The 18773-nt window shown below is 44.8% G+C and overlaps 1 protein-coding gene across 1 annotated transcript in view; it reads right to left on the reverse strand.

Moving 5' to 3' along the window:
• Positions 1 to 18773, reverse strand: part of KNDC1 (kinase non-catalytic C-lobe domain containing 1) — a 654634-nt gene that overhangs the window by 79560 nt on the left and 556301 nt on the right. Inside the window, exon 15 of the mRNA XM_078640463.1 lies at positions 12498 to 12648. Within this exon, the coding sequence (XP_078496589.1) occupies positions 12498 to 12648 (151 nt within the window). The remainder of the gene's footprint in view (positions 1 to 12497; positions 12649 to 18773) is intronic.

The following is an 18773-nucleotide window of genomic DNA, read 5'->3' on the forward strand; positions in this document are numbered from 1 at the left end:
AGTGAAATGTCTGAAAGCCCTGTAGGTGAATAGGGGAAATCACCCAGGTTTCCTGGAAACACAGGATAGAATAATGATTAACCACGTCTAACCAGTCTGGTAATGTAATTTTCGAGACAAGCCCGGCCAGGTTCCATGAGAGGATCTGCAATTTGGATGTTTTATTCCTATCTCCCTTTTGGATAGCATGTATATTTTCAATAGGTTTTGGGGCTAATCGTGGCGCTCTTTTGGTTTTACCCCAATCATTGATTTTTTCTCTTTTTCTTGCCCTGTTAACTAAAGGGTTTTTATCAGGCCCGTCCACCGGATAGTCTTGGCTGGCTGAGATATCGACAATTGTACTCACAGATTTCCTGCTACCTTGGTTTTCTTCTTTACTTTCAGAGAGTCATTCTACATCATCAAGACCATAGAGTGGCTCATAATAATTGTGACAGGCAAAGTTCCAGGACGGAGTTATGAATGGAGGAGCTTCAGCATATCCCACAAGGTTATGTTGTGGTGTCGGCAATCGCATATAGTCATTGTAAGGATGAAATGTCTGATCCCTTACTCCATACATTGGGGGATATTTAACGTGGGTTGGTCTTCTGAACTGTTCCAATGAGAATTTGTCAAAATAAGTTTTGGTTTGATGTGGCTTTGGGGGCATTAAAGATTCAGGATAGAAGTACGCCAGTGGTTTTGGTGCTATTGGTCCCCTGTTAAAACCAGAGAACCAATCTGTGATATGTGTAGTGACTCTTGGATCTTTGAAGGTAACAATTACTACGTCACCCTCTATGTCTTTAGGGCGAATTCCGACCCAATTTGTTCTTCTTACCATTATTATATCGCCATTTATGTGCGGAGGTAAAGGTCTGTTTTCTCTGAGCCAAAAAATCACCTTGTTTTTTAGGCTTTGGTGATTTTCATGACCTCCCGTAGCAGATAATGGTAGGACCCCCGTTAAAACAATAACATTCTGTAATGCAGCGTGGGGTAGATCGACGTGCCTTTCGCGTGGCCGTTTTTTTGTGTGGGGAGGCAGTCTTAGTCTTATCTGAAGTGGATAGTGTGTTGCCCATCTTTGCAGAAGCTATAAGGGAGTTTATTTGTGCCGTTTGCTCCTGGGTATTATGAGGCGCTTTTGTGGGGGGAATTAGATTTTGATTTGCTGCCCTCTTCTTTGTTGAATCTGTTTGTTGGATTGTTTTTTGAGTTGAAGATCTCATGTCCTTCGTAGTTTTTTGGGCCGGGGTCATTTTTTCTTTATTGGACGTTTTCTCTCCCCCTATAGAAGTTGTGGGATCTATTGTGGCCATAGTAGTTTTTATTATGTTAAGGGTTTTGTCTCCATTCTTTAAATTTGACACAACATCTTGGGCCCTTTTACCTGCTTGATTTTGAGTGAAGGTTCCTAAAAGGGTATCCACCTGACTACCTATTCTCTTCACTCTCTCGAGTATTGGAATTAATAGGGCCTTAATAAGGTGTTCCATTGCGTCCACAAAATCTTTGATTGAAGGAGGGACACAAGAGGTAAGTGTTTCCCGAGGTAAGGTGGATGTTCCTTCTACTATTTGTAACAGCTCCTTAGTAAGTAGGTCCTTAGCAGGTTTTTGGGTTTTACAATTCGGTTTTACTGGGGCTCTTTTTCGGCGTTTTTTAGGAGGTGATCGAATAATGGCCTGTTTCTTTCTAGGTTGATTTATGACATGTGAAGATTTGTCTAACCTTAGTACAAGAGGTGGAGGTTGAAACATAGTTAACTTTTGGGTCCCCAAAGAAGAAGGGACTTCTATTATATCAGGTGCAACAAACTCCGCGATCTTTGGCAGATTTGGAGTGACAAGATCGATAAGATCCGTAGATGCAGTAATTGTGTTAATAGCTGGATGTAATGGGGATAGAACAGGTACACCATTTTTCGGGGAAAAATAGGATTGAAACAGTAGAGGAACATTATCTGTGTTTAATGGGTCATCATCAGTATTTTCCACGGTCGAGTTTAGTGGATGAGGCTCAGGGGTAAGTGTGAGACCTGTATATTGTATGGAGTTTTTAAGTTGCTCTATGGATTGTCGCCGTGCGATACGGCGCTCTACCAGGGCTAGATCTCTATCTATTTCGGCGGTTGCTTTGAAGAAGAATTTGTCCAAAGGTCCCAGAATAGAGGTACATTCTACATTTATTTGGGCATCAATACCCGATTTAGCCATGATCGTGATCGTACGTCGATAGGGTGTGTGAAACTGATACCGACGTAAAGGAGGTGGCCCAGCCCGGCCTTAAGCGGCCTTGGAGGGCCGTAGAGGGCCCGCCCTTTGCCCGGGCTTCGCCCCGGGCTGCGGCCCGCGCGCGTCCCGCGATGCGCGTTGAAGGCCCTGCTCAAATATCTTTGAGGTGAGGGGGGGCGGGGCACTGGGAGGGGGCGCGGCGCCCGCGGGAAGAGGAAACAGCTGATGTTGATGACGCTGTACCTCGCAGTCCCGGGGCCGCGCCTCTCACCTCCTCTGCGGCCTCGCGTCTCCTTCCTCTGGATCACGATGGGTTTTTAAAGTGAAGACAACTCCTGTTGCAAAGTCAGGTCAGGGCTCACAAACGCTGGCAAAACCTCTGCGGCGAGCGGCACCCGCGAAGCGGGGGCCGCGAGAGGTTAAGTACGCCTTGTTGGGGGCGGGGCACTGGGAGGGGGCGCGGCGCCCGCGGGAAGAGGAAACAGCTGATGTTGATGACGCTGTACCTCGCAGTCCCGGGGCCGCGCCTCTCACCTCCTCTGCGACCTCGCGTCTCCTTCCTCTGGATCACGATGGGTTTTTAAAGTGAAGACAACTCCTGTTGCAAAGTCAGGTCAGGGCTCACAAACGCTGGAAAAACCTCTGCGGCGAGCGGCACCCATCTTGAATGATGAAAATCCCAAGAGATCAGTGTCAGCCCTCCACAATGGGGTACTGGGTGCTTGAGATTAACAATTTCTTGGCAACACAAGGTCATGGTATTTGTATCTGTAGAGCACACTATCATCCAGGGGTATACTGGCACTGAGCAGGTGTAATTGCCTTTCTAGGGTCGGGTTATTCAAGGATCCAGGTCTACTGCCTCTTGTGGAGCTCAAGAAGAGATGAGGAGGTTTTGAGGTTGTGGTGGGAGATTATTCCATGCTTTAGGAGAGATGTATGAGAAAGTCAAGCCTCCGGATCTGTTTTTGTGTATGCGTGGGATGTGTTGAGTAAGAGTCCAGCAGAGTGGAGCCGTCTGCACGGTTGGTGGAAGGAAATGCAGCTGCTTAGGTAGATATTACCTATTTTGTGTAGTGCCTTGAATGCGTGTATAAGGAATTTGAACTCGGTACATTTGTGTATCAGGAACCAGTGGAGGTCCCTGAAGAGTAGTGTGTTGTGTGTTCTGCAGGGGAATTTGACGATGAGTCTGACTGCTAAGTTCTGGATGGTTTGTAGGCTACTGGTGAGTTGCTTGGGGATTCTGATGGAGATGGTTTTCCCCATAGTCCAGTTTGCTGGTGACAAGGGCGTGAGTGATGTTTTATTTAGTGTTACTTGGGTGCCATTTGGAGATCTTCCTCAGTAACTTCAGGGTGTGGAAGTATGTTCATGTGTGCTGTTATGTTCAGTTTGTGGTCAGTGATGATCCCAGGGTTCTTGGCGTAGGTGGAGGTGCAAGGTTAGCCGGTCACCAGGTGCAGTCTCATGGCGAGGTGTTGTTGCTGAAGATTACCACTTCTGTCTTGTTGGGGCTCAGCTTGAGACAGTTGGATCTATCCAACTGGTGACTTCGGTGATGCAGGAGGTGAACTTGATCATTGTGTAAGAGTTTTTATCTGAGAGAGCAAGTATCAGTTGTGTGTCCTGGGTGTAGGAGAGGCTGTTGATGTCGTGAGTGCAGATGACATTGGCATTTGAACAACTCCACAGATAAAGGTTTTCGAAACGTACAGTACCAGGCTGACAGTTTGAGTTCTATTTATCAGGAAGGAGCTGATCCAACAGAAAGTGGCTGCTTGAATGCTAATCTCATGAAGGCGACTTAAGACAATGAAGTGTAAGATTCTGGCAAACACTGTAAAAAGATCTAGGAGGATGATGGCTGCCGTGTCTCCTCTGTCCATTAAAATCCGGGTGTCATCTGAAATGTGATGAGTCAAGTTTTGGTGCTGTAGTTGGGTCTAAATCCAGGCTGTGTGGTGTCGAGGAGCTAATGGTTGATAAGGAGGTCAATGAGACCAAAAAAATGATGATCTTCTCAAGGACCTTGGCTGGGTAGGCTAAGAGGTAGATAGGTCTGTAGTTGAAGACTGTGGCTGGATCCATGGAGGGTGTCTTGAGCAGAGGCATGACCATGGTGTGTTTCAAGGCATCCAGGAAGATGGCTGAGTCGATGGGGGCAATGACAATTGGTGTTATAGTTTTGCTGATAGGAAGGCGTTCTTTGATAAAGGCTTGATGGAGATAGGGGATCGATTGTGGGTTCTGGAGTGGATGGACATCTTAGGAGTGGTAGTCTCATTCATAGTAATGGTGGGCTTTGAGGTCCAGGTCCATTATTTAACCCCTTCGCCACAAGGGTAATTCCCCCGTGGTACAGGGGGCAGGGGGGCCATGCGCAGCGCCACGGTGCTCTTGACGAGCTCGGCTCGTCATGCAGCACAGTGGCGCTGTGCTCATGACGAGCTGAGATCATCATGACCATGCCCATTTCTTAGAAAGCTCAGCACAGCAGGGGAATTATCCCCGCGTGGGAGCGCCGCGATGGTTATGACGAGCTCAGCTCGTCATGAGCACCGCCACTGTGCCTCATGACGAGGCACCGAAGGTGCTAGGTGTCATGAGAAGCCAAGTTGTAAGGGAGACGAGGTCAGGTTGAAGGGCGAAGTTGTAGCATATAGAGGTATTCTTGTCACAGAACAATTTGAGTTTGTTGCAGATGTCTCGTGGCAGGGAGTATGTTGCTGGAAGCAGCTTGAGGTGAGGTGAAGTCTTTTATGGTGGTGAATATTTCATTGCTGCTGTCTGCGATGACTATGGCCTTGGCTATTCTGATCTGTTGGTGGTAGCGTCTCAGGGCAGGTTTGAATATTTCTTTGTTCATGGCATCTTGGCTCATTCTCCACTTGTGCTCCATTTGCTTGCGAAGTTCCATCCTGATTTCTATTTTGTACCAGCTTACTTGTTGAAATACTCTTGTCATTGAGTTATGGTTGAGTAAAGCCAGGGTGTTGGTGCTTGCAGTGATCCAGCTGTTGAAGCTTTGGATTTCTTCCTGCAGATTTCTGGTGTGATTGGATTGGTGCACAGAAAGAGTGGAATTCAAGTGCTCTTTTGTGATGTTTTTCAAGCTGATGCGGGCAGGTCCAGGTGTGGTGGGTCTACAGTGTTGTGGGACAGGTATATGGAAAAAGATGATGTGTGGTCTGTCCACTTGATTGGAGATGGATTGTCAATAGAGATGTTGTTGAAGAAGGTGAAAATCAGGTGCAGGAGGTGTTCGGCGGTATGATTTGGTCCATTGATGCTTTGGGTAATGCAGAATTTTCCAAGGTTTTCTAGCAGGGCAGTCGAGGTCTAGTTGGTGCACTCTTCCAGGTGGAAGTTCAGGCCTCCGAGGATGATGAAGGTGCTAGAGTTGATGATGATGGGTGCAATAAAGTCTGTGATGTTGTTGTCAAAGTTAGTGTGAGTTCCTGGTTATCTGTAGATAAGGGTTCTGTGCAGGCTGAATTTTGCTGTGATGCGCAGTTTGAACACAAGATGTTCCATGTAGTCGGTGGATATGTCTATGGTATAGATGATGTTGTCCTTAAATATTATTGTGACTTCTCCTCTAGGTTTGTGCAGTCAGTTCTGCCAAGTTATTTTGTAGCTGGCTGTGAAAGCTTTAGCAATGTCCAGTGTGGAGGCTGGATTTCTCCTTGTTTCCATGAGTAACAGAAGGTCGGGCTTATGGTCATGCAACAGGTCCCAGATCTCCTCGGCATATTTCAAGAGTGAGTGAGTGTTGAGGAGCATGCATGACTGTAGGGTCCTGTGTGGGCGGTGTTTGATCCATCTGAGTGTGCGATAGGTGGTATTGAGTTCTGTCTGTGCTGGGTTTGGCAAAGGTGCGTGTGGGAGTGTGCAGGAGGCACTAGAGAACACTCCCTGGGCAGAGAGTGGTACAGTGAGGCAGCAGAGTAACAAGAGAAGACTGATGTTGAGGGTGAGAAGGGCTGTAGCAGAGGGTGGGGGTAGAATCAGGGTTCTTGGTACTGGGGCCCATTATAAGTCTTATCAAGGTGATAAGACTTATAATAACAAGTTAGTTTGCAGATACGTCTTGCCTCAACGAGGAGCCAAGTCACTGTAACCAGGACTGAGAAGCTGTGAACACACTTTCTTTTTGAAAAGTAGCCAGTCACGCACCAGTGGGCAGAGCCACTTTCTGAAGGTCTAGGCGTAGATATGCAGTTCCTAGATGGGAGTTTTGGTAGTTCAGCTGAGATACCATGAGCACAAATCACTTGTTTTAAATCATCCTCTGGGAGTAAAGGCTATTCCACTAACTGTCTGAACACATCATTTATTCTTTTGGCTAATGGGCTATGTGTGATTGAAGGGATACATTATTGTCTACAGTGCAAGGGTAGTAGTTGAACACAAAAAAGCGATGAGGCAGGTTTCACATGGATGGAGAAGTTTGGAAGAGAGATCAGGAGGAACTCTGTTTTAAGCAGATTCAGCTTCAGATGTGGTAGAAACATTCTCAACTGAATATCATCAAGAACCCAGGAAATGAATGACGTGCCTTAAGAAAATATCCCATACAATAAATATAATTTGCCTAACAATAGAATGGGAATGTTTGAGAATAGAAGCACAATATTCTATATAGAGACTGAATAGAGTAAAACATAATTTAAGAACACCTTGATGAAGCATTAAGAGTTTGGACAGAGTGTGTTAGTTATGTGCATTTAGATCTATTTTAAGATATGACGAGAACCAGCTAAGGACTGTGACATTCAAGCCCTTTCTTTCCTTAAAGATGTTCAAGTGAGTGCAGTGTATAATCATGTTAAAAGCTGCTGATTGGTCTAGGAGAATGAGGAGGCAGGAGTCACTCTTGCCTAATATGCAAATGGCCTTGTTGAGTATACTACTATTTTGGTTTCTGTGCTAGCAACCTAATCTGAAGTCTGACTGACGTTCATCCTGGATGGAATTTTTCTACGTGGAAGTTACTCAGATCCTCAGGGTCCTCTCCTGTGTTTTTTCTTTTAGTAACAGAGACAGCTGACCTGTTTTTTGGTAGTATATGACTTCATCTTGTCATAGTGACATGTGAAACAGGCTCATCCTGTAAGGTGTAAGGCAAGAGCTTCTATGTGTGAGGAGCAATGTAGAAATGCCTTCTAAGATGTAAGAGGGGGGTCTGGTCTTGGTAATTGTAATGTCCATTTCCATGTGAGCAATATCTCTGAAGAATGACCATGTAATCTTGGACTTCTGTGCTACATCTATCCAGTTATGAACCTTCACTGGGTGCCTGTATGATGTAGGCAGGTTTAGTTGGTGATATTATAAAATGTGCTGCCTTCCACCCACATAGGACATGTGAGCATGTGAGCATTTCAACCTTAATGGGCAAGTAATTGTATTTTATGCCCACAACAAAAGTGGATTTGTGAAGGTGCTTCACAACTTCAAGTTCACACATTGAATGTACATTAGTGTCAATTGCCAAATAACATGACATGGAGCAGGAATGACTGGCTTAATATAGTACATAATTGACAAATGCTAGATTCATATTAGAGTTGTAGTTGGAATTATATAAGCACCAATGTATTTCCTATGGACGTGGCTCAAATGATAGCTCTTTTGAGTTCTGTGCTGCAGATTCCAATGTTAACTTGTGCACAGAGGAAATACACCTTTCACACAATGGTTATTGTGAGATCCCTGATTGTGGAAGTTGATACAAGTACCTTTGGGTGAGCAGTAGTTAACAAAGTATGCAGAGTGGAAAGTGTTAAAAGGTTTATGTAGAAAGAATGGGCACAATTAAGAAATTTCCGGAAAAGAGGTAGGTTAAGATGAGCTCCCTATAAACATGTTCAATGCCCCTCATAGAACTGCCGACTCTCTGGACCCCATTTTCAGAGTAACTACCGTGGTTGTTTTCATACATAAAATACTGTTCTGATTGCTCCCCGTCAATGTTTGGGGACAAAATTCTACACACCTAGGAATAAGAAATGTTCTACAGACCACAGATAGACTCATATACTGCTTTTGATCACATAAATTGCTTGGAAAACCTGCGTCTCAAGATATATGCAAGGTGGGGTCAGATATTCTCAAGGGCCAAGAGAACACTGGTAAGAATTTTAGTGATGCTGCAAACACCACATTAACTGAGAAATGTACATTATACAAATGGAAGCCAACTGCAAGCTTACCCTTTTATTCTAACTCCAATTAAGAAAATATTTTATTTATTTATTTTTTGTTACTAAAGTGTTGCACACTACCAGAAAAATACTGCAGAATAACATCTCTGGACGTTAATCTTTGCTAACCTCTTAATCTCCGCAAATAGTTTTTTCCATTATCGGGACTGCATTACATCCAAAAGTCATCATTTGCTTTACAAAAAAATATACCTACATTCCTTAAATTGCAAAAAACACAGGTGATGGACAGAATGTAGAACAATGTCGTACATTCACCCCAGTACAAGGATCTGGGCCTAAATCCATCGTTTTTCTGCACTCCACACCACCCTGGGTTAGACACTGGCTATATGCAAATCAGGAGTGCAAACAAACGATGGATTTAGGCCCAGATCCTTGTACTGGGGTGAATGTATGACAGTGTTCTACATTCTGTCCATCAACTGTGTTTTTTGCAATTTCACCCCGAGTGGGCTGGGGATGCTCAGACGTGAGTCCCAGCCTCTCCACACCACTGGAGTTAAGCTATCCAGGCTGATAAAGGCTGATAGCCAGAAACCGGTCCTTGGATGCTTGATTCCGGTCTGGGAAAGACATGGCTTGGTAGTTCGGACTGGACTGTTCCCATGAGGCACAGGGTCAGAACTGATTTGCATATAGCCAGTGTCCAACCCAGGGTGGTGTGGAGTGCAAACAAACGATGGATTTAGGCCCAGCTCCTTGTACTGGGGTGAATGTATGACATTGTTCTACATTCTGTCCATCAACTGTGTTTTTTGCAATTTCACCCCGAGTGGGCTGGGGATGCTCAGACGTGAGTCCCAGGCTCTCCACACCACTGGAGTCAAGCTATCCAGGCTGATGAAGGCTGATAGCCAGAAACCGGTCCTTGGATGCTTGATTCCGGTCTGGGAAAGACATGGCTTGGTAGTTCGGACTGGACTGTTCCCATGAGGCACAGGGTCAGAACTGATTTGCATATAGCCAGTGTCCAACCCAGGGTGGTGTGGAGTGCAAACAAACAATGGATTTAGGCCCAGATCCTTGTACTGGGGTGAATGTATGACATTGTTCTACATTCTGTCCATCAACTGTGTTTTTTACATTCCTTAAATGGCACATTAGATTACTATTATAGCATTCAGGGTAGCAATAGGATGTATCCTCACAAAATACTAGCACGGATTGCATAATTCTTGATAGGTAAACTTTGAGGAAGTTCTTTTGAAGCTTCTATACCAAATGCCTGTGCACACGTTGTTGTGAACTGCAGAGCAAGTTCTGCGTCTCCTAACTTAATGAAATATCAGGCAAATCACCACTGTAAACAAACAAACAAGTAATACATAGACAGAACACTCCAGGTATCTTGTGCCCTCTGTATTTATTTGAGATCAATTGCCCAGCCAACACGTGTTTCGTCAGGGTACAAACCCTCGACTTCTTCAGGGCTATACTTCCATCCCAGCTGATGCAGGAATGTGTAAATTCCTAAGGTATGGTAAAAAACAATAAAGTTACTCATAAGTGAACAGTGCAGTGTCACTCAGAACAGTAAGCTGAGGAATTGCAGCACACGAAAGTATGGGAGTCGAGTTAGGCTCTGTCCAGAGTGAGATCTGTAAAGGGCAGGCGAGTATGCTGCTCAGTCTGACGACCCACTGTGAAAACCGGAAGTATGGTTACGTCGGGGCCCGTTGTTTAAAGAGACCGCAGAGTCTGTTGAGGGGTTCAGGGTTACCACCTCGCCTGTAGCACAGTACCTTATTAAGAACATTATCATACAGATATACACATGAGCAGGCGCCATTGCATACCGCATGAATCCCAACCCTTCTTTTGCATCTTCTATTGAAGCTTCACAATTGTTTTACCACCAACCTGATAAATACCTTGAAAGTATACCTATTTATGAATCAATTTGTGCAGATACACTATCATCACCTGAGGGTGGAAAATGCTGCATTACCCACATTAAATAGTTGGGTAAACAGATAAAATCAAAGAGATCATTTGTGCTTAATTTGAGCCTGTGGTTTCCCATGCTTGGCACCTGCACTTAATTGTCAACACCGGCCCTTATGACAGTCTTCCACATCATGGTGATGTTTGTCTCTATTGTCAGTTGTTTATTAATTCAATAAATATTAGAAATAACTAATACCTGCTACCAAATCCATTCAAGCCAGAAATAATCTACATTGTCACACTTGTAGGGTCTGATAGTTAGTAGTTGTGTTGATTGTGTCATTTGCAGCAGGGGCAATGGATAGCGCAAGCTGCAGGGGCCTCCTAAGGAGGGCCCTGGCACTTATATGTTTGACAAATTACATGCTGCATTACTGACAATACAGAAGCATTCACAAACATAATCATGAAATGGCAAAAAAGGGGCGTTAAGAGGTGGCCTGTCGGAGGTGGTCAGACCGTAGTTGTCTTGTAGTAATCGGTCAGTCCGACCGCTGGATTACGCATCATGTACTCCAACTGGCCGACCACTGACAGACCACCAACTTCAACAGCTTTTCTAGGACCGCTGTGATAGCGGTCAGAGAAAAGCAGCAGCCAATAAGTTGTACAGAGAGTTCAGCCTACCGCCTGGATTACAATGTTAAGCTGACCGTTGCTGTCCGAGCAGCTGCCGCGACTCGTCGGACACAATGAATTTGAGGTGCAGACTCACTCAAATTAGCTTCTCTTCAGTGTAGATCCCTTTCTACAGCTTTGCCCTACACTGTGGCAGCTGAACCCTGAAGACCACGACCATTAGGCACCGGAAGGCAAGTAAGTCCATAGGTGGTATGTATCCCCATTGACTTGACTGTGCACATATTGCCACACTCCAGCAATGGGGTATATGCAGCAGAAAGCATATCCCCACATATATCATGCATATGTGTACACATCAAATGTTTCCTGTGAGTTTGTACACACTTGCAACAACATATTCGGGGATATGTGCACTGCCGTAAATGAGATAGCCGCGGTAGTAGCGGTTGCATCTTAATACGTGGGGGAAACTTTCCCAGCCTTGGCGGTCAGAACCGGATTGCGATGGTTGGATGGTCAGTCTGACTGGCATCGCAATGAGGAACTTAGTCTGCAAATGTCTATGCTGAATAATGTGACAGCAGAAATTCGCTTACATAGATTACCCAGCATAAGGAACTCACTGGCTATTTATCCATGGGCCTCAAAACGTTTATCAATGAAATCAATTATAATGTACATTCACAGCCTAACATATAACTCATTACCCAAAATGCTCATTCCAGGAAATTCCCAAGCAAAATAAAAAAATAATAATGATAATAATGATGTTGATGGTGTTACGGTGATGATGAATACTGGCATTTTTATTGTTATTTTTATTAATAATAATATTCACCATCTACTTCTCAATTTTATTAGTCCTATTCTATATTTATTCTAATTATTATTTCAATTACAATTATTATTTCTACCACTAATACTAATGATACTAAGCAGAATAGCATGAAGAAGGATTGTAAGATTTATTGATAACTATATTATAATTAAGGCTCCCTGTTTTCCATTTTCACGGATTTTTACAGATAAATACAGTCAGAAAATAATGTGTTTTCTGTCTGCATTTATATTTGAAAGTGGATAAAGTGTTTTTAACTGACTCTCCATGTGTCTTTCATGAATTATGCCTAACAGCTGAGCAGATAGACAGCATGGGAAATTAAAAAACAGGATGAAATTTCATTAATTAACGGCATGTGTCAATATACATTTGTGGTATAATGCTAGTATGTACCAGTGCATGTATTGTTATGTAATAGTTAGCAGTTTAAATAGCTAAAACACGACAGACATCAACGTATGAGTGCACGTCTCTCAGTTAAATAAACGTGGAATTGTACAGTTTTACAACTTCATTTGTTCAGAAAACACAAAATAAATACAGATAAAATTACCAAAAGATTAATATGGATAAATACAGACGGAAATGTTAAAAAAATAAATACCATAAAACCGGGAGCCCTAATTATAATAATGGCACTGACAAACTAGGTAAATGTAGCTGAATACAAACCTTGAGATTGTGACTTGACACAATTTCAGCAGCAACCCATGTGCTGACATTCTCTGCAAACCTTAAAACATGGACAAGGTACTTGTTTTGTATACAGTTTGGCTGAAAGAGGCTGCCGCCATCAACCACTAGTGACTCAGTTGAAAACGATCTGCAAAATATAAACGAAAATAACCTCACGATTGTGCATAAAGTACAATAGAAATGTATATTTAGCAGCATTCACTTGGTTCGGGAACCTTCCACAGGGACAGAGAGATGATTAACATATACTTCTTAAAATACTGAAATAAATTACCATTAATTTATGTTTTATAGCATTATTGACAGATCATAACTAACAACTGTGAGGACTCCTCGCATTGTATACAGCAATTAATTAATACAGCATGTTAAAAAAGAACACACTTGGAATAGTTTCAGAAAGCACAAAGGCATGATTTAAAAGTTGTTGATCTAGAGGTATGCACACTAATCACGTTTTAAGCTACACAATATTGTGATGCAAAGGAAGCAACAATGTTCTTTAAAATATAAAATTAGGAATTGAGGTGTAATTTGTATATGATCATGTAGACAAACACATCCACAGAATACAAATATAAGAACCCATTTCACTTAAACCATTTAGCTGAAAAATCCAAGCTAAATGGCACCCACCATTTGGTACACACCAAATTTAAAGAATATATAGGTTTTCAGAATTGCCTTATACAATGTTTAGTTTTGAGGGTGTGAATGCCGTTAATCTCGAAATCTGGGGTCCTGATTTATATTTCGGTGATGGGATACTCATGACTGAAATCATGTCCGCACACTCATGACTGAAATCATGTCCACGGTATTACAAGTGCCATAGGTTATAATGCAATATAACTATGAAATATAAATTATGCCTTGGGTTCTGACTGTAGACTTCTTTAAAAGGATCATATAGATCCTATATTCATTCTCCCCCGGTCTCTTCCTATTTTCTTTTCACAGTAGTTTTTTAACAGTTTTTTAAAATTGCTGTCTGGTGGGTTATCTCTTGAAGTGCTGCTTCACCCCCCTTCCCTCCTCCTCCTCCTTCTCACACCTCTCTTGTTTTTGCATTTTCTTTAGGATGGGCATCCCCCCCAAACATACATTCATCCAATTTAAATTTCTCTCTTCTCACATGTGTCTCCCCTTTTCCAGTATCTCCCACCCTGCTTCCTTCTACCATTGTCTCTGTCAGGAATTCCCTCTCCCTTGAGCACACCGCCGTATCCAGCCCGCCGCAGGCGGCGCGGACTACAGTTCCCATAAGGCGTAGCGGGAAACAGGTTATGTAACAAGGATCGGCACGCTTACATAACGCTGTAGGACCGCCTACTTAAGGAGGAGACAGATAGGACGCTGCGTCGGATATTCGGATTCAACATCATCGTAACGAGTAATGGAGTCCATTCGTTACCAGGAACCTTGCGGCTTTGAGGTATCTCATCAATCAATTGGGGGGAGGAAGGATCACTTGTCCTTCTAACCTGGATTTTACAGGTGAGTGGGATGTCCCTTGGTAAAAAACCCTCATGCACGTGAGTAGATGTTTTTTTGGTAGCGGTATATTTTGATTCTCTGCTATATTACTCTTGTGTCTGCATAATCATGGGGTTAGTTAGTATGCAGCCTCCACCAGGAGGTTTGTAACCCAAGGTTAAAAGCAGTAGTGTCCAGTGATAAGTGGTGGTGGTGAGATTAAAATAACTCGGACAGCCAGATTGCAGTATTTATTGTTCTGGATTCGAGTTAACTGTGAAAAACTAGTAGATATGCGTTGCGAGAATTGTTAAGATTCTCACGCTATCTGTTTTCGTGAAGTTAAAAGGTCGACATGTTTCAGCCCTAATCGCCTTTGTAGGTCAGTGGGCTTTCTTCAGGACCATGTGACATGTGAGCTGTAAAGCGACGTATTAGTCCTTTAACGCTTTGGAGGTCAATCTTGTGCCTGTAAATACAAAACGTTTTGGTAACCTCGGGTGGGGGGTCTTTTGGGCAAATGTGTGCATGTTGAATTGGCGTGCAACATAAAACTTTGATAAAAAGCAATACTCTTACGATCTCCACTACTTACAGTAAAACCCACATACTCAAATGACTAACCAATTTCCAATTCATATTTCGTTATCAGCGAGCTTTTAGCAAGTTACACATAAACGTAATTGGAACATGGTGAAATACATAGAACTCGTTGTGAATTCAATTACTTCAGAATGCAATGATTACCACACACTCATTTGTCTGGTTCGTTATCATGACTATTATTCGTTCTATGCTGTCTGATGGTAAAGAGCCTTAATATGGTAATGAAGGCATTAGTGTGTACCCTTGTAAATTCACTATATCTGTTCTGTTATTTGTTCTTATTTACGCTCTAGGACTTCGATTGAAGTGCTTCCTCGGGTGCCAGCGAGTTTCTAGGAGGGGCGCCCTTTGCTAGAAATAAGGGTAAAGTATTAGAAATGTAGTACTTATCTGTGTGAACCTCAGTGGGGTGTTCCAGCATCGCTTGTACCTGTGGCTTTTCACCTCCCACGCTACTTGTGCTGACTCTGCCGTTCTGGACCCGGTAGAGTCTGTAGGCTGCGGGGGTTAATTATCACACTTTTCGTTATTGCCAGTGAGAAAATACTTTGGCTGGAGATGGTTATCTATATATAAAAAGAGTGTTGTTCTGTATATACAAATAAAGTTAATTAGTTCTATTAGCTCTGTTCTCGTTTTTGTGCACTTGCCAGTTGCCATTCGTGTTCGTTCTTAAACTTTTTAAGATTTACGGTGACTTGAGTTTACAATTTTATTTTATTTTTCCACATGGTGCACTGAATTAGAGTCTTGAGTCCATATATTTTCATTTTCATTTAGACAGGTTATGTTTTTATTCGGACTTCAGAACTGCATATAAATATCGTTATTCATTCTCATTCATTCTCATTAGGTCACATGATTTATAGTGGATGAGAATCAAAAAGGATAATTCTTAATGCTTGACGGCTCCTGAAACAGGAACTAACAGAGATACTGACAGCAGTATAGTAATAAATTCTACACACTTGAAACTATCTGTCAGTCGATATAATCCCGCTCCCAACCCCCGTACTTACTGGTGCTTGTCACACGCTGAGACGCACACCGGGAGGTGTTTGCCGCGTCTCAGCGAAGAGATCAGTAGAGACAGGAGGTGCGATAGAGCGGCTGCTCTCGGCCCCGCTCTGCTGTATTATTTGTTTTGACATCAGTATTAGGGCACAGAAGACGCACACCAAGGAGGTGCCTTCAGCGTCTCTATGCATTGGGGCTGTTGCAGAAAGACCAGCTTGGAGTAGAACAGGTGGAGCGGCCGCTCCCTGTCCTCCAGGCATAACCAGTGGTTGAGAACCCGGCTGGGTCTTCCCCCAAAGACCCCTAACCTGTACCAGGGCCGGAATACCCCTCACAGCTGTCGAGCGGCATTGTCGGCCGTTGTTTAGCACAGTGCCCTCCGTTGGCGTACATCAGGACCGGTGTACATGCGGAGGACGGTGAGAGCCTTGTGCTGTGATTGGGTATTGTATTTTGACTGGAGGTTCCAGCTACGTTCTTTGAGTTCTTACTTTGTTTGTTTACTCACCATTAAATACCATATAACTAGTTGTGGTGTGTTCTGTGGGTGTCTGTCCCTGATCCCGGGAATGCCAGGACGTTACAGAATATCCGACCCTACAAACCCAAACTATCCCCTACTCAGGTGACAGACATAGCTGCAATGGAGGAGGTGATGGCCGCTTTGGCTTTCCTACAAATCGAGCTAACGGCGTCTAGGCAGGAAACCGCTGACGTGAAGGCTAGGCTGGATGCTATGCTGATGGACCCTCTGAGGCCTACTCCTACCTCCACGTCCCACACCCCTGCGGTGGTGGTGGAGATGCCTGTCTCCATTCCGTTGGTGTTCTTTACGCAGGTAGCACTGCATCTATCATGTAAACCAAAGGCCTTCCCTACCAGCCAAGCTAGGGTGGCCTTTCTTCTTTCGTATGTAGGCGGGGATGCGGCGCAATGGGCAGTCCCTCTGGTGAGCAGGCATGACCTCCTTTTGTGTGATTGGGGGGCGTTCCGGGAGGAATTCCTCCGGGTGTTTGATCATAGAGCAGACTCATATACCGCCGACCGAGAGATGCTAGAGCTGAAACAGGGTAACAACGACCTGTTACAATACCTCAATGCGTTCCGGAGGTTGGTGGCTGAGACCAAGTGGCCTATCGCCAAACAAACTGCTCTCTTTCACCAGGGGCTATGTGATGAGCTCAAAGACGTAGTGGCTCAAATAGACCCCCAACCCAAGACCTGTGAAGGCCTCATCAGTCTGGTGCTGCGTTTGGACAACAGGCTGAGCGAAAGAAAAGGAGACCATAAGAAGAAAGGTAAGGCTCTGCCTTCGTATGTCTCGATGGGAAGCCCAGAAACCAGCTCAACCGCCAGGACAGAGCCCATGGACATCGGAGCCATAAGGGCTAGCCTGACTTCCTCAGAAAAAGAATCACGCCGTAAACAGGGTCTTTGCCTCTATTGCGGCAAGAAAGGACATTACGTCCGTGAGTGTCCTGCCAAGCCAAAGACCAGTCGGTACCGGAATAACAGGTCTGTAACAGCCGTGGTGGACGCACCGGCGGAAAACTGACGGACTCCAGGACTACGGAAGGGGCCTTTTGGAGTCACACCTACATCCCTTCACTGTCTAGCTCAGATCAAAAGGGGCAGCGTCATTTGTTCATCACGGTGCACGTGGGAGTCCAGGACCAATGGATCCCCGTGGTAGCCATGGTGGATTCAGGGGCCACCGGCCTCTTCATGGATCTTAACGAGGCGCGGAGACTAGGAATCACTCTCCTTCTCAAGCCAAGGCCCGAAGACGTATATGCCGTCGACGGGAGATGCCTGGTAACTGGACCTATCGGGCATCACACGGGAGAGCTACCGGTGAAGTTTGGTAAATGGCATAGCGAAAAGATCGATTTTAGCATCATAAGAGCCCCGCAATACCGAGTCATATTGGGTTTGCCATGGCTCCAAAAGCATAACCCTTTGATGGATTGGTCAACACACAACATCGAGATGACTTCACCGTATTGTAGGCAACGGTGCGGAATGCATCAGGAACCCCAAGACACTCCGCAGCATGAAAGCCATACAGTAGCCAGAGCAGCCGAGAAAGCCGTCACACTCCCCAGTGTCTATCACAGCTATGAGGATGTCTCTGATGAAGTAAGGGCGGAGGCACTCCCTCCACACAGGGTGTACAATTGCCAGATCGACTTGGTTCCAGGGGCAAGCGTTCCCAGCGGCAGACTGTATGCCCTGAACGAGCCCGAGAACATCCATCTGCGTTCTTATCTTGACAAGCTCCTAGGGCTAGGCTTCATCAGACCGTCCAAGTCCCCAGCCGCATCGCCCCTCTTTTTCATCCCCAAAGCCAACGGAGAATTGAGGGCGTGTGTGGACTTTAGGGCATTGAACGCGATAACCATCAAGAACCGATACCCTCTGCTGCTCATAAGCGTTCTCCTGGAACAAGTGAAAAAGGCCAGGGTGTACACTAAGCTCGATCTCAAGGGGGCATACCATCTTGTGCGCATGAGGGAAGGCGACGAGTGGAAGACCGCCTTTAAGACCAGGTTCGGCCTTTTTGAGTACCTCGTCATGCCGTTCGGGCTCTGCAACGCCCCTGCGGCCTTCCAGTACTTCCTCAACTAATTCTTCAGGGATGTGTTGGATGTATACGTGGTCGTATACATTGATGATATCCTCATCTACTCTGACACCAATGAGGATCATGTGCGACACGTCTCAGCGGTGCTCCAGAAACTAAGGGAGAACATGCTGTACTGTAAACTCAGCAAATGTGACTTCCACGTCACATCCGTGGAATTTCTTGGGGTGATGCTGAGCCCAGACGGACAGGAGATGGCGGAGCGCAAGATCAGGGCGGTGGAGGAATGGCCGGTTCCTCGGGGGGGTAAAGGACGTCCAGAGCTTCATAGGCTTCGCCAACTTTTATAGGCGCTTTATTGAGGGATTTTCAGGTTTAGTGGCTCCGATCACACAGCTACTAAGGAAATCCCAGGTGTTCGTATGGAGCCAGGATGCGCAAAATGCCTTTGTGGCCCTAAAGAAAGCCTTCGGTACAGCCCCGGTGTTGGCACACCCTGATCCGGTTCTTCCCTACGTAGTGGAGGCAGACGCGTCTGAAGTGGCGCTGGGTGCCATACTGTCCCAGCG

Source organism: Lissotriton helveticus, chromosome 5_1, assembly GCF_964261635.1.
Source record: "Lissotriton helveticus chromosome 5_1, aLisHel1.1, whole genome shotgun sequence".
Taxonomy (NCBI): Eukaryota; Metazoa; Chordata; class Amphibia; order Caudata; family Salamandridae; genus Lissotriton; species Lissotriton helveticus.